This window comes from Arachis hypogaea, chromosome 13 (genome assembly GCF_003086295.3).
Source record: "Arachis hypogaea cultivar Tifrunner chromosome 13, arahy.Tifrunner.gnm2.J5K5, whole genome shotgun sequence".
Classification (NCBI taxonomy): Eukaryota; Viridiplantae; Streptophyta; class Magnoliopsida; order Fabales; family Fabaceae; genus Arachis; species Arachis hypogaea.
In genome coordinates this window covers 129,793,973-129,818,478 of record NC_092048.1, presented here as the reverse complement: position 1 = coordinate 129,818,478, position 24,506 = coordinate 129,793,973, and the positions used below count along the sequence as shown (strand labels likewise).

At 30.2% G+C, this 24,506-nt stretch overlaps 3 protein-coding genes across 3 annotated transcripts; 2 read left to right on the top strand and 1 right to left on the bottom strand.

Annotated features, from left to right (window-relative positions):
* The first annotated feature begins 856 nt into the window (after window positions 1–856).
* On the top strand, window positions 857–4,266 carry LOC140177736 (uncharacterized). The gene is made up of 7 exons (XM_072210888.1): window positions 857–1,153; window positions 1,299–1,446; window positions 1,492–2,001; window positions 2,792–3,202; window positions 3,264–3,332; window positions 3,548–3,708; window positions 3,817–4,266. Exons 1-7 carry the CDS (start codon window positions 857–859, stop codon window positions 4,264–4,266), a joined length of 2,046 nt encoding a protein of 681 aa, XP_072066989.1.
* A 6,585-nt stretch (window positions 4,267–10,851) lies between these two features.
* On the top strand, window positions 10,852–12,371 carry LOC112736044 (probable 2' cyclic ADP-D-ribose synthase BdTIR). The gene is made up of 2 exons (XM_025785406.3): window positions 10,852–11,329; window positions 11,632–12,371. The coding sequence occupies exons 1-2, from the start codon at window positions 10,881–10,883 to the stop codon at window positions 11,729–11,731; spliced, it is 549 nt and encodes a 182-aa protein (XP_025641191.1). The 5' UTR covers window positions 10,852–10,880; the 3' UTR covers window positions 11,732–12,371.
* A 2,176-nt stretch (window positions 12,372–14,547) lies between these two features.
* Window positions 14,548–17,958, bottom strand: LOC112735416 (uncharacterized). The gene is made up of 6 exons (XM_025784954.1): window positions 17,922–17,958; window positions 17,509–17,785; window positions 16,328–16,527; window positions 15,637–16,195; window positions 15,311–15,477; window positions 14,548–14,684 (listed from the first exon to the last, which is right to left on the bottom strand). The coding sequence occupies exons 1-6, from the start codon at window positions 17,956–17,958 to the stop codon at window positions 14,548–14,550; spliced, it is 1,377 nt and encodes a 458-aa protein (XP_025640739.1).
* Window positions 17,959–24,506: the final 6,548 nt, after the last annotated feature.

Genomic DNA, 24,506 nt, shown 5'->3' with positions numbered 1-24,506 from the left:
ACAATCACATAGATAAAAAATAATTCTCTTAAAATGAGTTTTCATGCAAATTATAAATAAATTTGTTAATATGATCAAATTAAAGATCAAATATCATATTTTACTTACTGTTTGCTACTCAAATAAGCTATCAAGGTTAAAGCTTTGTGATCTTAAAATGAGTTCAAAAGCATTCATTGAAACTGATTTCTCTTTTCTCTCTGTCACTACATTTTCCTATACATAAATAAAAGAGAATTAACTTAATGACATTTCTGCATATCAAAACTCTCGTATGATAAGCAAATTAAATATTTTAATAAAATAAAATAGTACCTTAGAATCATTAAAAGCAGCTATATCATCTACATTTACATCTTCTTCCTATGTAAAACTTGGTAGCTTATATCCTTTTCTAAACCATTCATCTCTCAAGAGTTCGAGAATTTTTATCCTCTGCAAAAATGCAACTAAATATAAATAAAAAGGCAAAAAAAATAGTATAACATTGTAACAACTAAGACTAAGAATCTGGGGGAAAATTTCAGTTTAGATTTTAAAACTCACCCGGAGAGGATTTGGATCCAGAATTCAATTCAGAATTTTTTTCACCTCGGGCGAAAACCAAGATGGACATGTGAATTGAGTCTTTTCAATCTGAAACACATGCACATAATTCAGTCCCCAAATTCAGTTACATTTAACAAAAGAATTCTCAAAGAATACGATCAAATCAAGCCTACAGTCAACCGTTGCGTATGTTGAGAACGCGCGGATACTATGGAAAGATATCAAAGAATAATTTTTTGCTGTGAACAGACCACAAATACAACAACTGAAGTTAGATCTGACAAGATGCAAGCAGGAAGAGATGGCCATGACGGCGTATTATAGAAAACTGAAAGTACTGTGGGATGAATTAGCACAGTGCGAGCAAATTTCTAAATGCACATGTGATGTATGGAAGTGTGGGTTTGGCTCTCAACTTGAGAAGCAAAGGAAAGAAGATAGGGTCCACCAATTTCTGATGGGTCTAGATGATGCGAGTTACGGAACAGTGCGGTCAAATATCCTGGTAACAGATCCTTTGCCAACGCTAAATCGTGTATACGCAATGCTAGTCCAAGAGGAAAGAGTGAAAACGATGGCTAAGGCATCAAAAGAGAGAGAGAGGGTTGGTTGTGGGACTCGCAATGCAGGCAGGGAACAGAACAAAAAGACGAGAAGATCATAGCAAAAAATCAACAATATGCTATAAATATGACAAAAGTGGGCATGATGTTAAAGAATGCTTTCAGATTGTGAGATATCCAAAATAGTGGGGCAATCGATTGAGGAATGAAGGAAGAGACGGTGGCAAAGGCTATGGACGACAAGGCACACGTATTGGAGTAATTCCAGCACGTGCAAATGTGGCAGACACTGATGGAAGTGGCAGCCATGCTATCAACACGGAAGACAAGAGACGTGAGATATCATGATTGACTAATGAGCAATGGAACGTATTGGTAGATATGATCAACAAGCAAAAACCAAATGAATCTGAGAAAATGACTGGTAAGCGAATTTTTGATTTATGGATCATTGATAGTGGAGCTTCCAACTACATGACCGGAATCCTGAAAATTTTATGTGAAAAGAAAACTATACGTGGATGTCCAGTAGGTTTACTGGATAGAGAGCAGGCGATAGTGTGCAAGCAAGGAACAGTGATTATTGACGGAGGACTTGAATTGAAAAATGTTCTCTATGTACCTAAATTAAAATGCAACTTACTCTCAGTTTCTCAATTAACAGAAGCAGAACATTGTCTAGTACAATTCACTGACGAATTTTATGTCATACAAGACCGCACTTCGAGGACGCTGATTGGAGTGGGTGAGCAGAAGGATGAGCTCTATTGGTATCGTGGGGCACACAAGATTCAAGCTTGTCATGCCAAAACAGAGAATCAACTAGTCCTTTGGCATAAGAGACTAGGGTATCCATCATTTAAAATTGTGCAAATGCTCCCCAATGGAAGTGAGAAATCTACAAGCAATGAGATTTGTGAAACTTATGAAAAATCCAAATAAATAAGAGATAAGTTTCCTTTAAGTTACTATCAAGCTTTCAATATTTTTTATTTAACCCATTGTGACTTATGGGGACCCTATAGAACTCCCTCCTCGTGTGGTGTTTCGTATTTCTTAACTATTGTAGATGATTGTTCAGGAGCGATTTGGATATATTTGTTGAAAGAAAGGACTGGGGTATCAATTATGTTGAAAAAAATTTTCACGTTGGTTGAACGCTAATATAAAAAAATATGTTAAAATTGTGTGATATGATAATGGGACATAATTCATGTGTTTAAAACAATACTTCTTACAACAAGACATTGTTCACCAATCGTCATGTGTTAATACACCGCAACAAAATAGACGAGTGGAGCACAAACTTCGACATATTCTCAATGTTGTTAGATCATTATGCTTTCAAGGCAATCTTCCTATTCGGTTTTAGGGAGAATGTGTCTTAACTATTGGCTATTTAATTAATCGTACCCCATCCTCAATACTGAAAGGCAGGACTCTATATGAGATTTTTCATGGACTAATTTCAAGTTATGAGAACTTAAGGGTTTTTTGCTCTTTGTGTTATACTCAAAATCAAAATAGGCAACGAGACAAATTTGCCAATCGTAGTAGAAAATGTGTGTTTGTCGGGTACCTTTTTGGGCAAAAAAGATGGAAACTATTTGACTTGAAAAAAGAAGTTTTCTTTGTCTCTTGTGACATCCATTTTGTTGATGATATATTTCTTTTTCAAGAGGCTCAGGGTTTGGCACCGGCACTAAGGATTGAAGATATTGGACTTCTTGTAACAGAAATAATTGTTGAAGAAGACACGTATAATAGGCCAATTTCAGAATCCATACTTGGGCCTATTACTCCACATTTAAATAATTGTGTTGGGGAATCCCTCATTGAAGTATCTATTGACAAACAAGGGGGACATGAACTCAATGAAGAGATTGAAGACTACATCGCTGACAATGCATCGGAACCAAGTACAGCAGAAACTATGCCGACTTCTGATCTACCACTAGTCACAATGGAAGTTCTACTTGGTCGGGGTCACCGCATGAAGACACCCTCAGTCAGGTTACGTGACTTCGTCTCTACTGCCATGATATCAATAAGCCCTGCTGACCAACCTCCATCTCCATTAAAAACTTCATGTGTGTCTTATCCTATACAAAATTTTGTGAACTATAATTCTTTTTCTAAACAACATCGCAGTTTTCTTGCCTCTCTCCAAACAGAATAAGAGCCCTTATTTTTCTCACAAGCAGTTAGAGATCAGTGTCGGTACGAAGCTATGTCCCAAGAAATTCACGCGCTTCAAATCAATGACACTTGGAAGCTCACAACCCTTCTCCCAGGAAAGAAAGCCCATGGACGTAAGTGGGTTTGTAAAATTAAATACAATTCTGACGGGACAATAGAGAGGTTCAAAGCAAGACTGGTAATTTTGAAAAATAATCAAGCGAAAGGCTTGGATTACAATGAAACGTTTTTTCCAGTGGTGAAGATGGTAATAATTTGCACAACACTAGCAGTGGCAGCAGCCCGAGATTGGAAACTCCACCAGATGAATGTCCACAATGTATTTCTTCATGGAGAGCTTGATGACGACGTTTACATGAAGCTTCTCTCTGGTTTTCAAGTTCCTCAACAAGGGCTAGTATGTAAGCTTCAGAAATATCTCTATGGCCTGCGATAGGCTCTAGGTTGCTGGTTTGCAAAATTTTCATCTGCCCTTCTTCGATATGGTTTTCAACAATTCCCAAAGGACCATTCCTTGTTTAGCCTTCGCCACAATAGTGTGCAATTGGTAGTTTTGGTATATGTTGATGACCTTGTAATTGTAGGAAATAATAGTGCTGTAATTCAACGTTTCAAAGAGTATTTGCACAAATATTTTCACATGAAAGATTTAGGCCGGCTGAAGTACTTCTTGGGAGTTGAGGTTGCCAGATCTCAAATTGGAATCTTTCTGTGCCAAAGAAAATATATTTTAGACATAATTACCGAAATAGGACTTCTAGGTGCTAAGCTTGTAGCAACACTGTGTGAAGAGAATGATCGTTTGCGGTCAGCTACAGGTTCTCTTTTATCCGATCCTAGCATATATCGTCGGCTTGTTGGAAGACTGATTTATTTGTGTTTTACTCGGCCTGATCTAGCCTATAATGTTCACATGTTATCCCAATTCATGCAAAATCCATGCACCGAATACTAGCAAGCCACTTTACGTGTTGTATGCTATTTAAAGGGACACTCTGAGCAAGAAATTCTTCTCCCACGAAAAACTGATTTGCAGCTCTATGATTCGATTGGGCTAGTTGTCCACTTACTAGCAAGTCAATTACAGATTGGTCTTGGCAACTCATCAATATCTTAGAAAATTCAAAAACAACAGACAGTGTCTGCTTCTTCTGCTGAATGTCGTTCAATGGCTCAGACAACAAAAAAGTTAAAGTAGATTAAAGATATACTCTCCTCATCCTGTTTCTATTTGTCTCTATTGCGACAATCAAACTGTTCTTCACATTGCTAAAAATTCAGTTATTTTCTACAATAACTATTCATATATTATTTTTTATCAATATAAATTTTTAAAATAAATAATTTTATAGTATTATATAATAAAATAATATGAATAATCCCTGGTATACAGGAGTAATTAATTAAACGGAAAACCGGAAATCATTATTACGGGGAACTAAAACGGGATGACTTGAACATTTCAAGTTCGGCACTCTAATCTAGAATCATTGACATGCTTCTTACTTTACCTATTGTCCATGAGGGATTTCACATCCAAAAAAGACTTAATTAACGTTACTTTTAATACTAATGCTCTTCTTTTACGCTCGATAGCTATATTTTCACATCCAAAAAAACACTATTGATCTATCTGTTTCGCATGCATGCTATTATGAGCTAACATTTTTCATGCATTATTCTAGAACATACATTATTATGCATCATGATAAATTATGAACTTGCATGGAAAGATTTCTAGAACAGCTTGCTAATATGGTGCAGATAACTATAAAATGATAATTTAAACTAAAGAAAGAAACTAAAACTCATAAAGAATATAATTTATACAATTTGTGTTAACTGTTAAAGAATATAAGAATGAGCAATGTTTTATAACAAATATTATTATTTTTAGTCTGTATTTATTTAATAATAATTTGTATTTATATTTACGAAAATTTTATACATAATAAATATATGATAAATCAGGGGCGGAGCTAGGTACAAGGAAAGGGGGGTAATGGCCCCCCTAATTTTAATTTTTTACATGTAAATTAGATGTAAATTTCAGTTTAGCCCCCCTTAAAATTTTATTTTAGTCTTATTTTATTGTATAAATATTTTTTGCCCCTCTCTAATATTTCTTCTAGCTCCGCCCCTGTGATAAATACTATACCCTACTTTCTCTATAATAACATGTAAATTATCCTTTTTGATGTGTCATATTTTAATGGGTGTTTATTTATTTTAAATTTTTAATAAAATTTGTTAGAGGACTAATTTATCTAATAAAATAAAAAATAAGAAATTAATTTTCGGGTCATTAAAATTTGTTGGGAATTCAAAAAAATTTAAAAAATAATGTTATATATTATTTTCTTATTTTTCACACAAAATTTTTTATTTTTAAAAAAATTAAATAAAAATCTAGACCTTCATAAAAAATAATTGCAAACTAGCTACATTAATTTTTATAAAACAAGATATAAAGTTTTTCAATTTTTTCTTTTTTTTTTTCATATAATTCAAAACCAAATTGTATAGAATAAATTTCTAAATTTAAAGATCTACTTGACACAATAAACTTTTTAAATTGAAAATTTTCACAGTGATACTAATTTATGTTTTTGTTTTTAATTTATTACATTAATATTTTAGTTTAGAATTTAGTTAATATAAAAAAATTTTTAAATTAATATTTTAATAAATATATAACAAATGTATTAAAATAAATATCGAATTAGAATGTGACACATTAGAAAGAATCACTTATATATTATTTTAGAGAAGATAGGATAACATTAACTTAAATATATAGTTTATATATATATTTATTAGAATTTGTATATATATGAATACGGTTTGTATTTATATTTTTTGAAATTTATATATATAAATTAATAAAATTTATTTATTAAAAATAATTTAATATTTACGCTGTTCAAATAATAAAAAAAAATTGAAGCCCACTATTGGTAAAAGTATCAATTTGATGAGAACTGACTAATCAGAAAAACAAATGACAAAATTGGAGCCCACTATTTTCCTTTTGAAGATAATAAAGTTATTTAATTAATAACTGAATTTGATACATAGAATCTTGCCAGTACTTATCAAACCGATCAAGTCAATTAAATACCCATGTATATATGTCGTTCGATTTATTAATTAATAGGATCCAGGATTCATACTTCTTTATTAACTTGAACCAAATGAAATCAAGAAAAGTATTTTGTATTAGGGCAATGCTACGTAACTAAAATATTATAGATAATAAATAAAGATATATGACTAATAGTATTTGTGTTTATAAGAGAATGTGAATCACTTTTTTAATTTAATTAACGCAATTAAATTTTTTTATTATTAATTATCTTTCCTTATTTAATTATACTAAAACTTAATTCCAAATTTAATGTGAATCAGATTGCGAAAATTTTTCCTTCATTATTATTACATGTATTTATAATTGTATATTTTTTTCTTCCAAATAAAAATTTTAAATTCTTATATTTTTAATTAAAAAAAAACTCAAATCACCTCAACACATTTTATAAAAAATAAAATATTTTAAATTTGATCAATTTTTATTTATTGAAAATTAAAAATATCTAAAAAAATTAGCACCAATTTATTGATTATGGATATTATATATATAAAATTATAAATATTATACGTATAAAAATATGGATGTTAAATTAGAGAATTTAACAACTTCTGGTATACAACTCATATTTTACATATAGGCTATTATAAAATAAAAAAATTAAAATTAAAAAATAAAATTTAAAAAATAATTATTAACTTGTCGTATTAAAATCAATAAATAAGTATACGTATGAATAGTAAATAAAAAATATTAAAATTATGACCCTTTGGTGTACATGTAAGATAATTTGAAATATATAACAAGACACATAGTTTAAAATTTGGTAATATTAATTGTAAAAATTTGTTAATTATAAATATTATATGTATGAAATTATGAATGTTATGAGTATGAAATTATGGATGTTATTAATATAAAATTTTGGATGTTATGTATATTTTACTTAATTATGGATGTTATGTGTATGAACTTGTGGATGTTATGAATAAATTTATCAATTGAATAAATTAATTTAGGTATTTGACATTTTTTTTTAAATCTAATTATAGTAAAATTTAGAAATATATGTGAATTAAAATAAATCATTTTTACTTTGAAAAGCATGAAATAAATTTTTAAATTATCAAAGACGGTGATTTAAAAAATTATACGTTGATTTAAATGTATAATGTCTTCAAAAATAAAATATTAAAATATTTTGAATCATGATTTATTAGTATATATGTAAAATAATTTGAACTACATAATAAAATATAGTTTAAATAACTGATGATAAATACCATAACGGACAAAGAATCAATTGCAATTATTTAATGTAATTGATATTATAATTACCGTTTTTAAATATAATTATTGTTAATCTTTATTGTATTTTTATATATAAAAATCAAATTATAAAAAGGAATATTAAGTATTGATTACAATAGTGTCTAATAAAAAGGATATGATTTTATAATTAATATCATTAATTAGCAAATTTGATAAGAACAGTGATAAGTAGAATGATAAGAGAGTGAAGTAAAAAATAAAAATGTTATTAAGTGATATAAATAAAATAAAATATAAAAAAATTTGACTGATTATGACTGAAAAAGTTTGGTTACCAAATTTTTTCCTTTGTATTATTGCTGCGTTAATTTTTCAATGTTTCTGCGCTTTATGGCTTATTGGTTGTTAAAACACGTACAACTTTATTTAACCATGCCATGTATGAAGAAGTATCTAATTAATCTAATTTAAGATTGTTGAGTTACATACTTACATCAATCAAAATCACCGCGTTTACGAAGACTCAGTATCTATCTGTTAGTTAGAACTTAAAATACAAAATTCTCATTCAGTCACATTCATGATGCATGACATAGTTGTCGCTTTCATAAGAACAGTACTGCTACTTGTTCTTAATTATTTTGAAGCATTAAACGTCTTCTATCCTTTTCATTAGTACACTTTCCAAAGAGAAATGAGGACAATTATATATTTTTTTAATATAGTTATTGATCGTTTTCTACTTTTAAATTTAAATTATAGAATTAGTAATTAATAATGCTTTCTTTATTTAAAGGGTGTAATAAAAAATCCGTTTCCATGATAAGCTCTTTTTTTAATAACAAGCTTGTACCAGCAGCTTAATTAAGACCAAAGTATGCTTCCAATGTCACGGTATGTTTACTAAATATTTAAAGATTTTTACTATTATGAATAATAAAACTGGTAAAAAATAAGTGTACTATATCTTATTATTAGGTGCAATGTTGTGTACATGCATTGTTCAATTAAAAAAGGCAACACTTGTTTTTTTATGCTGATTTCTATCTTTAATATGTTTTGCAATATTAAATTGAAAATAGAATACCATTACTTTTTTATTTAAAATTTATAAAATATTAACTTGACGTATTTTATTTTTTACATATCCAACTTAACTATTAGTATTTACTATTTAAGTATTTAGTCTATCTTTTCGAACCCTATACTTTACATTATTAATCTAAGGTGATATAATTGTTTAGTATTTTTTTTTTATTCACAAGTCAAATATTACTGCGTATACTTAATTATTGAAACAAAAAGTTAAACAAGAAAAGACTAAAAAGAATACTTCTATCCCTTTTTAATTTAAATATAATATTTTGAATACTAAAAATAAGAAATAAATATTTTTGGAATACATATATTGAATTAGCCTAACAAGAATTTTCGTTTAATTTGTGTTTAATCTCAAACTAACTCTGAATTCCCAAATACTTGACCAGACTGTTCAATAGTATTATTCCTTTCCAAGCATATATAGAAGAATTGTCAACTTAATTGTTGGAACAAATCAAATGAGACACTCAGCTCCGTGGGACTAATTTCCAGTTTCGTGATCTTTTATTAAGACCACTTCCAAATATGAAAATTCATAATAGCAAAGCCGAAAGGCAAATTCTCCACTAGCATCAATTCATCATCATTCCTTCTTCTACAAATTCTCCAGAATGCCGGAAAGAAACAAATTCGGACCAAATGAAAGAGAGAGAGAGAAAAAAAAAACCCAAAGTCATAATAATAATAATAATAATAATAATAATAATAATAATAATAATAATAATGCCGCTTAACAGCCTTAATTTAATTGACAATTTTACATAAAATAAAAACAGATATAAACAATATAATTTGTGGCATAAATTTATATACATTACATATGCATCTTTTTTATTTTTTTATCTTTTGGTTTCTATTGTAACTATCTTATTATATGTTTCAATTGTTTATATAGCATTATTATTGTTGATTTATTAGACAATAAAAATGTTACAACAACTTATATTAATTTAAACTCGTACTATTAAAAAAGGAAAAGTCTAGGGGCAGCAATTTTATCAAATTCTAGCCAGCATATAACCATCAAAGAAGAGTGAGCCATTAGATGAAATCTCACATTAATCTCACACTATTAAAAGTCTCATTAATAGCTATTTGATGGCTATAAATTCCAAATGTTACTACCCCTAACATTCCTCATTAAAAAATATACATTTTTTGTTTTATATATATATTTATATAAGAACTAATTTTTCTTAGAACAGTTGTTAAGTAAGCCATAAAATTTAAAAAATTTAAAATTTTATATTTTCAAAATAATTTAGATGAGTTAAAATTTAATAATTATTACTATTCTTATCTCTCCTTAACAAATATCCTTAAATAAATATAAATAATCATATATATATTTATCTCTAATAATTCCAAAAACCATGATTTTGTCTTTCATTAAGTAATTAGTTAATAAAAAAAAAGACAATTATTATTTTTTAGCTATGGTATCTCTCAATCTGACCAAATTTTCAAGACTTATTTAAACGAGTGAGTTGATCATTTGACCAATCAAGTTATTTAAAACAAAACTAATTAATTAAATGTTAATATTAATTCATAAAGTTTTTTTTATTTGTTTATTGTGATGATGGCCCCAACCCATACCAATGAGGGGTACGGGGAAGCAACGGTATAAGTTTCTCCAAAAAGTGAAAGCAAAATAATTAGCGGACTGACCATGTCAGCGAATCCATGTTTTGGAACTTGGATCCCAATCTCAGAACACATACTCAAACACACATCAAATCAAAATAATATACACTGATGTAGCCGTGTTTGAAGGATAAGCAGTTCCAAACATGAATTCCCACATACATACATTTGTAGTCAACATTTTCAAACACTTTTACTCTTTTTTTTTCCATCAAATACCTAGTATTTTCTCGGGTCCAATCTTAACATGGACTACCCACCTTGAAAATCAAACATCAAACTTTTGTTTTTTAATTAAATAACAATTATTCCCTCATAAAATTCTTCACCATGTACCAATATTTGTGCTATATATATACACCCATCAATTCCTCCCTTGGCTTCTTCCTTCGTATAATGAATCATTCAACACACAAACACAAATAAAGGATTTAAGAGCAACCTTTTAAGCATATATAGCCATGCAGCGTGTATCAGCAACGTTGTGCCACAAGATGGCTCACCCGGCATGCGATGTTTTCATCAACCACCGTGGCATCGACACCAAAAGGAACATTGCCGGCTTGTTGTATGACCGGTTAACGGCAATGGGTGTCAGGAGTTTTTTGGACAGCATGAACATGAAACCGGGGGACAGGCTCTTTCAACATATTGATAGGGCCATTGTCGGAAGCAAGGTTGGCGTCGCTGTATTTTCGCCGCGCTATTGCGAGTCCTACTTTTGTCTCCATGAGCTCGCTCTGCTCATGGAGTCAAAGAAGAGGGTTATCCCCATCTTCTACAATGTTAAGCCTTCACAGCTCGTCGTCAAGGACAACAAGACTTGTCCGGCGAAAGAGCTGCGGAGGTTTAGTTTGGCGCTTGAGGAAGCTAAATATACCGTTGGATTAACGTTTGATCCTTTAAAAGGGTATGTTGCATTAGTCCTCACACATTTAAAAATAAAAATAATATATATAAAATTATATTTTGACATGATTTTTTAGTAAAATTATATTTTAAAATTGGATTAAATTCACTCAATGTAATATAATATAATATAATATTAACGTGGTATATATATTAACATTTTGTTTATGTCATTGAATTATTTATTTTAAAAGTTTAAATTATAAAAAATAAATAAGTAAATAAGTTGAAATTTTTGTTATTATTTATATGTTTATTTATTTGATAAATGGTGTATTGAATTTGAATTGGATGGGTATGCAGGGACTGGTCGGAGATGTTAAAAGACGCTTCAGAAGCAGTGATAATGAACTTACTTGAAGTTGATGAGGAAGAGAGTAAGCGCATGAAGAGGAGGCCTTGAATATTATTATTATTATTATTATTAACAAGTTCTTGTGATCATATTAAATATGATCAAACCCATATACGTACTAGACCCTCTAACATCACCAATAATTCTTTGGCCTTTTAACTAGGTCTCAACACATACATTATTTAAGTTACTATAACTATATTCTTTGATTTTCTTGATGACCCCATACATAAAGAATAGTTTGACTGGCTTAGGTTTCAATCCCTTCCTAGCTAGTGCCATGAGCCGATAGAAGTATAGAACCCACTTTTTTTTTTTTTTTGGGTATCCCCTAAATTCGAGATTATTATGGGATATATATCTGTAACAATCTCAACCTTCAACACTACAATCCAATTAGATAATAATAAAATGGCTTCATTTGGATACTAAATGTTAGTCTGTTTATTACACTGTCTAGCATGGTGGTACCAAGTACTTTTGTGCAATTATTATATAAAAAAACAAACACACACACATATATAATTTTATTAAAGAATGTACTGATGAATGATGATGTTGATATAAGCATTGCTTTATTATTAGTTTCACAATATAGTTTAATTAACTACTATATTTTATGAATGTTAATTGCCATTACAAATCAAGCTAGATGAAAATATGAATAAAATTCCTGTTTATATAAACACATTACATAATAATAATAATAATAATAATAATAATAATAAATGACACTTTTCTTCTTTACGAAATGTCTAAATGATATTTTTCTCTCTTTTATTCCTAAGATATATACTTTTCTTTTTTTATAAGAATTAAATAACATATACTTTAGTCTATTTAACTAAAATACACTTCAAAAATCATTATATATATATATATATATATATATATATATATATATATATATATATATATATATATATATATATATATATATATATATATATATATATTATTGTAATAAATTTTATTTATTTTTAGTATTTTAAATTATTACAAAAATATTTAATTTGATTTTTTATATATTTTATTACTAATGATAAAATATTAAAAATAAATAAAGTTTATTACAGTAAAAATAAATATATTTTTTATATTATTCTAACATTAAAAATAATAAGTAAAATATATTCATTATTTTTGTAATATATTTTATTTATTTTTATTATTCTATCATTAATCATGAAATATATAAAAATTTAAATTAAATATCTTTGTAAAAATTAAAATATTTTATATTATGTAATAATATGGATAATAATATAAGATATATATTTATTGTTAAAGTAATACATTTTATTTATTTTAATATTTTATCATTAATCATAAAAATATGTAAAAAGTTTAAATTAAATATTTAGCAACAAGTTAAAATATTAAACGTAAATAAAAGTTATCAAATTAATAATAAATATATAATTTATATTATTGTTACTATTATATATATAATTATAATCATTATTGAAGAACATTTTAGTCAAATAAACTAATTAAAGAGTATGTTATTTAACTTTTACAGGATAAAAAATATTGTTTAGACATCATACATGAAAGAGAAGTGTCATTTTTTCTAATAATAATAATATCACAGAAAACAAGTTTTATTTTCAATAGATCAGAGGGGAATGCTTCACAACCCTAAACTGATGACCCACAATAAGCTAAGCCCCTTTTGCCCTACACCTACCGGCTACCCAGTTAACATAAAATCTTATTTCGAAATTTTAATAATATTGACCCCCACATGCCCACATCGTTTATGATTTAAAACAGAAAAATAAGTGTTGCCCCTAATTAAGCTATATACCGTGGAATCAAACTACCAATAGGTCAGGATATGATGAATTTCAAATTGAAAGATCTAATTAAAATGCCAACTGATTAAGATATGATGAGTACGTAGTTCCAAGTGTTGCGCAAGACACGCTATAGTTAATGAGTAAATTAGGTTAATGCGCATGTACTACTGAAGAAATCAACCCTTATTATATATATATATATATAATATGGTATAGCTCATGAGACACCAATTAGATTGGTAATGATACTGAAAATTGAAGGATTATAATTATTTGTTTTGTCTCTCAATCCATTTTTTAGAAACTTAAATAATGATGCTTTAGATGGTAACAAACTTGTTCTACAATTTAAAAACTGACTTAATATATAGTTATATGCGAGTAATGTTAGAAAGATAAAAAGTAAAAACTTAAAATCATTTTATTTAATATATTATTAATAATGTTTTTGTTAAAACTATATTTGTTCAATTTTTTTCTTTCACTTTTATCTTTTTAACAATTTTAAATTTCATTCTCCTGTTTCTTTCTTTTTTCTTCTCAAATCCTTCTTAAAGAATTAATAGTGTAAAAGAGAGAAGAAAAAAGAAGTAAAAAAAAAAAAGAATTTGAGCTTGTTAAGAGGGTGAAGGTAAGAGAAGGGGATTGAGCAAACATAACTTTAACAAAAATATTATTAACAGTATATCAATTCCGTTAGTTGTTAGTGAAGAATTTGATGGTGAGATAATATCAAGGTTCTAAAAATTGAACTGGTCATCGAACCGCTCTAGCTATTGGTTTACTGGTTCATAGGTTCAACCGGTTCGACCGTGGTTAAACCGAAAAAACCATTTTATAATAAAATAATAAATAAAATATAAATAAACACATAAAAATATAATTATAGTCTAATGTAAACTTTAAAATATCATTCAAATTAAAAGTACTACATAAACCAGAATGTTATAATCTCATTCAAATACAAATTCAAAAGTCAAAAAACAAAACAACCAATCAAACATAATATAGCAACATCAAAATGATCCAAGTTTGTCATCAATCATCAAAATCCTCCATAACTTACTGCAGATTTGCGTCATTGATATCATCACCTTCATTTCCACTACTTGGACCAGAAAAAGCAAGTGGTGCAACATAAAATATACTACTACTACCACCACCACCACCACCTTGATCTAAATCAGCATCAATCTCATCTAACAAAATATAACACATTATCAATAAATCAAATATCAAAGCTATTGTAATTTATTGTCTGATCAATAAACTATAATACTCACCAAGCAAGTCTTCAATATTACTTGAAAGATCAGGCTCTTTTTCAACAACCTCTTCCGTCACCCAAAAATCAACCATATCAATACTTTCAATATCGATTGGATCATATTGCAACTTTTGCTTTCTTTTTTTTTTCTTTCCTTCCTAACAAATTAAATACAATATATGATAAGCCTAGTATATTAACTATACAAAATCTAATGATATGAAATGAAAGGATGAAATATATATTACCTGGATTTAAGACGCAAATTATATGTAACATACACAATATCACTTAGCCTATCATGCTCCAATCTATTCTTTCTTGTTGTATGAATTTGATAAAAAAGACTCCAATTCCTTTCACACCCTGAAGAAGCATATGCTTGGCTAAGAATGCGAATTGCCATGTTTTGTAAACATGGAGCAGAACTACCAAACAACCTCCACTATTCATCTACAAGTTACAATCCCATATCTCAAGTATTAGTTATCAAATTAAGGAAACCAAAACATAAAATAAGTAAATAACTAAAGCTTATTATCAAACAGATATTATTACCAGGTTGAAGTTTTTTTGCAGCTGGAACAGCTTCAGGCCTATCAAAGCTTTCCTTTCGATCTCTATATAAGTGTATTTCTTTCATTGCCTCAACTAAATCTAAATTATTAACCTTGCAATGCAATGTAACAAGATCAAGTAAAGCTCGCATGACATCAGGTGCTTCTCTATAATTTTCAGAAAAAAAAGCAAGCAGGATTCAAGAAAAAAGCTGCTGCGTGAAGTTTTTTTTCAAATGTTTGTCCCATCTTGAGTTGATAATTTCTGTGTAAGGTTAATATGCAGTCCTCCTATGCTTGAACATTTCTTTGATTCCATTTTCTGACCTCAGCATACCTTCATAAACAATTCCCAATGATGGTTTATCATCGGCATCTACCAACCTCAGCAATTTAATCAACGGACTCACAATTTGGCATGCAGTAAAACAATCATTCCAAAATTTATTGTCTAGGATAATTGCACTCACAGTTATACCATTAGCACTCATTCCTAATTTGTGTCTGGTAAAGTGTGTATCAACAACCAATAATTGTAAATCCGATTTGCGTTTAAAGATACTCATCAATGTGATGAAGACAGTAGCAAAACGAGTTGCACCTGGACGAACAATCTCCCTCCAATCAGTTCTTTGTCTTAGCCAGGACAAGAACACTGTATGATTATACACAAACACGGTAATCTTCGAAGCACGTCTTGCAAGGTTAGAAATATGTGGCATGCTGCTTATATCTTTTAGAATAAGATTCAAGCAATAAGCAACACAAGGTGACCAGTGAATATTTTCAAATTTCTTATTAATAAGCCTACCAGCAGCAACATAATCCGCGGCATTATCTGTCACTACATGAACAATATTATCAGGTCCAATCCATTCAATTACCTCTGAAAATAAGTCACACAAGCTTGAAGCATTTTTAACCATACTTGAGGCATCTACAGATTTCACAAAGCACAACCCTTTCGAACAATAAACCAAAAAATTAATCAACGTTCTTTGCCTTTGATCTGTCTAACCATCAGCCATGAGAGTACATCCAGTTTCCTTCCAAGCAGACCTATAGCTATCAACAACCATTTGACACTCCCTTTTGAGATCGGCTAATAAGTTAACCCTCAATGTATCATAAGAAGGACCTTTATAACCAGGCCCAATGCCAGCAACACTATCCAACATATCTTGAAAAAAGGGTGACATAACCACATTGAATGAAATCCTACAATCCAAAAGCCATCTAGCCACTCGCTTATCAACTTCATGAAGCACCTCTTTGTTTTGAAACACACTTTTCAGACTTGGTTGACTTCCCGGAGTTGTTCTTGGTGCATACATAGGAGGAATAATGATTTTTGCTTTCTATTTTGGATCGCCTCCAATAACCTCCTTAGTTGGTAACTGACTCGGAGTTTGTTGTTCTTCTTGCGCTATTGCTTCATCAATTGCATCCTCACACTCATTAGTACCCTCTTCGTTGAAACTTACTTTCCTTTTACTAGTTTTACTTTTCTGAATCTCTTTCAATAAACCTTCCATTTATTTTTCTACATCATACGGGACCTTAGAACACTTCTTAATGTCTCCACCTATCTTCGCCAAATACTTTTTCATTCTATTAATTCCGCCGCCCCCAAAAGTACTCAGACAAAATAAGCATTGGTAATGCTGTTTTTCATTTATATTTTGTAAAGCAACGTATCTCCAAGTAGGATCAGTTTTCCCCCCGAACACTAGAAGTTTGTGACTGACTTTCGTTAGTCGCAGGAGGAAGAGAACGTTCATTCGAAGCAGAATTATTTTCAGCACTATTATTCCTAGGTAGTTCTTGGTTGATACTTTCATCCATACCTAAACACTACCAGCAATCTAACCCAATAATCTCAACTCTCAAGTTCACAAAAAACAACATCCAAAATTATTCAAAATTATTCACAATTATTCAACAAACAACAAAATCCAGTTCAGTAAACAAAGCAAAATCAAAGAGCTACTCAATCAAAGAGTTCACAGTTTAACAGTTCATCATGTCACAAAATCCAGTTCAGTTTAGCAGGATCAGTTCAGAGTTCACAGTTTCAGAGTTCATCATGTCACAAAATCAAAGAGCTACTCAATCAAACTCATCAGGAGACAGAGACATGCAACAGTTATTCAATGATTCAATCAAACAATCATAAGTTCATAACTAAAAAAAAATTACCTGGAACTCTGGAAGCTCGAAGGCACCTTCAAGGCTTCAACAGAACTTGCAATAGGGAGAGTGAGAGACAGCGACGCCAAGTGAACCAAGTAGTGGTGGAGCACCTTCGAAGGGACGACGGCTGCTGCGCGATAGAGGTGGTTGTTCCAACGAACGACGGATGCTGGGCGACGGAGGTGACTGGTCGAAGGAGGTGATTGCGCGACGGAGGTGACTGCTCGACAACAAACCCGTGTGGCCGTGTGAGACTGTGAGACTGTGATGGCGTTCTCTGATTCTGAAGCTCGATGAGAATTGTGAAGGCAATTAGGGATCAGAACATTGATTTAGGGTTTCAGAGACGGAAACGGAAGCGTTTTGCTGCCCAGCCAAAAAACCGACCGGATCACTGTTCGGTTCGACCGACCGGTTACCGGCCAGTTCACCGATTTTGCTGATTGCCCGAATCATTTTGGTGTCCGATTGACGGTTCGATCGGTTCGACCGGTCGGTCCGAACTGATTTTCAGAACATTGGATAATATTGATGTCATTCTAAACGTTTTGGGATAAAAATAAGACGATTAAAATGTTAGAGGCCAAAATAGAATTCACCCCAAACATTGGGGACTAAAACAGGACAAACAGCAAGTAGAGACATTGAAAGAGAATAATCTTTTATGACCCTCCTTGCATCTCTGTGTTGAGCATTATAGAAGGCGATAAATTTAAAAATCTATGAAAATGAGAAACTAATGATAGTAATTGTGGAAACAGTAAAAAAGATCCAACAATAAATAACTCAAGTTATATAGTATCGTTTTTTGTGAATTTTACCAATCTTTTTTATTAATTTTTCTTTTGTTAGTATTTAATGTTTATCAAAATGAAAAATTCCTCTCTTTTTTTTGTCTTTATCCTCGTAATGAACAATATACTTTTTTTTACAAAGCAATACAATTATATATTAAAAATAAATAAATAAACAATCAAAATCAAAAGGAAAAAAGAAAGAGACATAATAAATTTGTGTTTAAAATAACACTTATAATCATAACTTTATCCAATGTTTTTTTATAACTTTATCCAAATTAAAAGTATGGCTAGCTAAGGCCTAAAACTATTTTAAACTATTTCTCACTTTAAAATTTTGATATATTTTAATTAAATTTTAATATTAAAATTTAATTAAAATATATCTCATGTGTAACACTTTTTATGAGTTTTATCCACGTATTACACTTCGGAAAGTTTAACCAGTAAATCAACACAGAAATTATATAGATTAAAGTATGCAGCACTTAAATGTATAAGTATTAGCATTACATAAAAAGTCAACAGAAAGCAAATAATAGTAGTAGATAGTAATTCAAAAAGTGCTCACCAAAAAAAATAAAAAAGCGATTGTTGATGTGATCCGCGCGAAAGGACGCGGTACGTTGTTTAATTAACAATTATTTTTCTTTAGTTTTTCCTACAAATTTTATTTTCTATATTCTATATTTCTATATTTTTCTTTGTTCCTTTTGAATAATCAATGACGAAGTGTTATGAAACAATTCATCCAAAAAACTTATACTAATATATAGGATAATACTTTCTCTTTAAACTCTTATATTATTTTTATTTTATTTTTGGGCTCACTAAATATTAATTTTTTTTATCTAAAATTTTGATATATATAATATTATTAAATTATTTATCTCAAAAATTTAAACTAATAAAAAAATAATATAAATTATTATATTTTTAATAAGAAATAATTAATGTTGCTTGTGAAGTCCTATTTATTATTTGAATCGTATACTTTTATTGATACGATATATTATATATATATCTAACATTTTGTATATATGTTCGAATATAAAAAAAATTAGTATGAAGTTAAATTGAATTTATTATTTTTAATTTATTTATCACAATCAATTTAGATAGATATAGAATTGTTTTTAGTTTTTACAAATGTTATGCTATATATAATATTTATATTGAAGTGTATGCCATGGGGACAAACCATTTCTAAATTTCTGATGTGCCATAATTTTATAGTAAGAGTTAATTATATTATATTATTGTGTGGTAGTTAATTGGTTCCCAACCCACTTCTATATATATATACACTCTTTATTTTTAGTTTTTTACTGTTATTGATGCACTTTTTCAACAGTAAAACTCTTGTCATCATTATGTTAGATTCGCGTCAACATAGCTTGTACAATTAATAACACGTTGCTTGAATTATTAGATAATTTCGGTTTGTGGATTATTCCATATCAGGATCAATCTTTTAGCAATAATACTAGTGCCTTTTGAATCTCATTAGAATTGGAACGGACAATGTGGGTCTTTCACTCTTTCTTGTCTATGACACGTGAATAACGCCCAACAGGTATACTTGTATGAATTAATAACATATTTTGTGGCACTAGTGTTACTTCTTTATTATATGGTGTTTGTTAGGTACGATAATAAATTTATACGTATCGATATGTCTAAAATATAGACAAATAATAATAAGTTACGTGAAATTTATTTTTTATATTAGCATTTAATTTTTTTTAATATATATTACATCATCACTTTTACTAATACATTTCTTTAATTAAATAAAAATAAAAATATATTTTTTATTTAATTTTATAAAAAATCTTAAACATCTTTATTTTATTTGATTAAACAAAAATATCCTTTTAAATTAATCAAATTTTAGAATTTAATTAATTCTAATTTTATAGTTTCTATTATTTTAAACAACAAAACAAAAACATATAAAAAAATCAAAAATCAATCGTTCTTTATCTTTTTCAATTCCCAAAAAACAATAACGATTGATTTTTTATTTTTTTTTATATATTTTACTTTGCTTCAAAGGAACACGAATTATTAGGAAAATTGGAGAAAATAAAGAATGATTGATTTTTATTTTTTTATATGTTTTTGTTTTGTTGTTTAAATTAATTGAAATTATAAAATTAGGATTAATTGAATTCTAAAATTTGATTAATTTAAAAGGATATTTTTGTCTAATCAAATAAAGTAAGAATGTTTAAGACTTTTTATAAAATTAAATAAAAATTATATTTTTATTTTTATTTAATTAAAGGGGATGTATTAATAAAAGTAGTGATATAATATATATTTAAAAAAAATTAAATACTGATATGAAAAATAAATTCCACGTAATTTGTTACTATTTATCCACATTTTAAACGTATCGATACGTATGAATTTATCATTCTACCATAATAAATACCTTATTATATTAGAGGATTTACATTTGTCCCGTTCTTCACCAGTAAAGAAAATGTGTCTTGAGTTTTCTTCCTTTTTTTTGGTCAATCCACATTCCCATCCCGACCTTTCAATCTTTCTTTCATGTGATTCCCGTATTCTTGCATTGTTATATTGGGTTAAAACTTACGGTGCAATTATTTTAATATGAAATTAATAATTGAGAATTATTAAATAATAATTTAATTAAATGTATTTAATTATCTAATGACTCAATTATTAATTTTATATAAAGTTAATTAATTAAATTTTTTCTGTTATATTATTCATTATAATGAGAATACAAATTTAAAAAGAGTATACCAAATAAAATGATCTCCAAATCTCTTTTTACTCATTAGTTTAGTTTGTGCTTCAAAATAAAGAATTAGTCTAATAAGGATGTGAAGACTAAATCAACAGGGGTTTCCAACATAAAAGTAGGAGATGACGGCACATTTAAAAATTATGTTTACCTTTTTTTGTTGTGACTCTCTTAAGTATTAAAGTTCCATGACCATAGAAGGTAGGTTATTAGTTATTACAGGAACAACTACTTCGAACTTTCTAACTATAAACGTCATGCCCAAATTAAACTGTTAAGTCCTTGTTATTATTATGTATGTTCAAATATTCTTGTTTATATATAATATTTAGTTATTCTTTCTAGTTGGGCTCAAGGTAATTGAATAATAGACTAAATAAACGATATGATAACGCTCAAATTAAAAAAAAAAATTCTGAAAATAATTTTTTAACTACTTTAGAATAAAAATAAATTAATACTCTGTATATAATAAATTTAGGAGAGTATTGAAACGGATTATTATGCGTTGATTTTCTTTGAAATAAACATTTTTTTTTGTCAGATACACATTGTATTATTAATTTATTATATAATAGTATCCAGTGGCAAAACTTAAAAGATATTTTTGGAGAGATAAAAAATCTTAATAAAAAATATTATATAATAGTGTTTATATTAAAATAAAATTATTTTATTTTTAAATTTGTTATTAATACGTAGGATTACATATAGTTAAGGTTAACTAAGAAAGTAAATCTGATTTTAGTTAATAAAAAATTTCATTTAAATTAATACACCAAATTGATTTTATCGAAAAGAAATCAGTTTTTACATGAAAAAATTTATTTTTGCACATAAAAACCTATTTTTATTTAAAAACCTTTTTTTTAATCTTAAAACTGATTTTTTTTTAAAAAAAAACTGATTTTTTATTTAATTATATAAAATCGATTCTAACTTATAAATTATTTTTTAACATATTAAAAGATTAATTTCACCTTTGATAATATATATCTCTTAAAAGTTTTAAGATTAATTATTTTTGTTATTATTATTTTTATTACAATCAAATAATATAATGCAATTGTTCATATCCTAACCCAACGATTAAGGCCCAGGGTCCAAAGTAGAAAGGCCCAACCCAAAGGGTTGACCTCACCTTTCACCAGATCAACCACTACGAAGTCGGTACTCGCCTCGACTTGCTCTAAAGAAGTCGGGAACGAGGGTTAGCTGGTAGATAAGCACTCATTTGAATGAGTAACTGCCCCTAGAATCTCTCTAACCACTTCCACGAGTCATATCTTAACTTCCCTAAGATAAAGGAACGGTTAACACCCTAGAAAAGTGGCACCACTCCAACGGTGGTTATTGGATCACCACTATAAATACACTGACACCTTTCAGGTATCTCTAAGTTCCAATACTCTCTAGACCTGCTAACACCTTTGTTGACTTAGGCATCGGAGTGTCTTTGCAGGTACCACCCCCCACTCTTTCGCACGAACAAGCTGGACGGAGGGCACCGAGTTGCGGATCCATTTGGAATCCTCCTCATCCATACGTTTGGGCCAACCAGCACCGTCCAACCCATTAATCTCCGGTTACCCATCGTAACATTGACGCCGTTGCCGGGGACCCGAGAGATCAACTAGTGATGGCGGACAGATCCCCTGAGGAGGGTCATGTGGAAGCAGATTCTGAACAAGAGAATCTGGATACCGGAAATAATGACGCGGACCTAACCCTCCATCAGGAAACCAACGATCAACACAAAGAAGGAACCTCCGGAGTCAAAACCCCGAAGGTGAATTCCTCTGAAGGCCGTGAGTCAGAGAAAGACGGACAGTCCCACGCAACTGAGCTTATGGGATTAGTCCATGTCCACCAAAGTCGTTTGGAACAACTAGAACAGGAACGGGAGCGACAAATGGAGATAGAAAAGCACCTAAGAGAGGAGATGGATCGACGAAAAGAGTTAGAGAAAAAACTCTTAAAGTTAGAATCCTCCCTCAAAGGTCGGAACTCCCGTGACGGTAGAGAAGATTCGCCCCTAGGGGGGAAGATCCTTTTAGTGAGGACATAATGAGGGCAAAAGTTCCGAGAAACTTTAGAAGCCCCGATATGGACCTCTACGACGGAACCACTGATCCAAAGCATCATCTGAGCAACTTTAAAAGTCGGATGTATCTAGCTGACGCTTCTGATGCTACGCGATGCAAAGCTTTTCCGACAACCTTGTCAAAAACAGCGATGAAGTGGTTCGACAGCCTCCCCCTAGGTTGGTTACCAGTTTTGAAGACCTCTCCAGGAAATTCTTGATGAGGTTCTCTATCCAGAAAGACAAAGTAAAATATGCACCAAGCCTTCTGGGAATAAAACAGGAGGTCGGAGAATCCTTACGAGCCTATATGGAAAGGTTCAACAAAGCATGTTTAGAGATTCAAGACCTGCCCATCGAGGCAGTCATAATGGGGTTAGTCAATGGGCTCAGAGAAGGTCCCTTCTCACAGTCCATATCCAAAAGACACCCCATCTCTCTAAGTGATGTGCAGGAAAGAGCTGAAAAGTACATCAACATGGGAAGGTCGGCTTATGGTCACTCCACAAATGACTGTTACGACCTCAAAAATGTGATAGAAAAGCTGGCTAGAGAAGGTCGGCTTGACAGATATCTCATAGAAAGGTCGGACGGCCATGGGAAGAGAAAGCGAGATGATGTGGATAGAAGAGACCCACCACCGCAGACTCCGGAGAGACATATCCATATGATCTCAGGGGGGTTCGCGGGAGGGGGACTCACCAAATCCTCTCGCAAAAGACACCTCAAGAGAGTCTACCAGGTCAGAGGAGAGTCATCCGACCTCCCAACCATTTCATTCACAAAAGAAGATGGGCAAGGAATAATCCCTGGACACGACGATCCAGTGGTAATAACCATGATCCTAGCGAACGCCCATCTCCACAGAACCCTAGTAGACCAAGGAAGCTCAGCGGACATCCTTTTCAAGCCAGCTTTTGAAAAACTAGGGTTGGAGGAGAAAGAACTAAGAGCCTACCCCGACACCTTATACGGACTAGGCGACACGCCAATAAAGCCACTAGGATTTTTGCCCCTCTACACCACCTTTGGAAAAGGGGAAAAATCAAAAACTCTGAGCATAGACTTCATAGTCATCGATGTAGGGTCAGCATATAATGCTTTAATTGGCAGAGCTACCCTTAATCGACTCGGAGCGGTGGTATCCACTCCTCACCTTTGTATGAAATTCCCGACCTTAGCGGGGATAGCAACGGTAAGGGGAGATCAGAAATTGGCAAGGAAATGCTACAATGAAAGCCTAAACCTGAGAGGAAAAGGCAGAGAAGTTCACACAATAGAGCTCAGAGGCACAAGGGCCAAAGAGGAGCTGCGTCCACAACCGGGAGGAAGAACAGAGGAG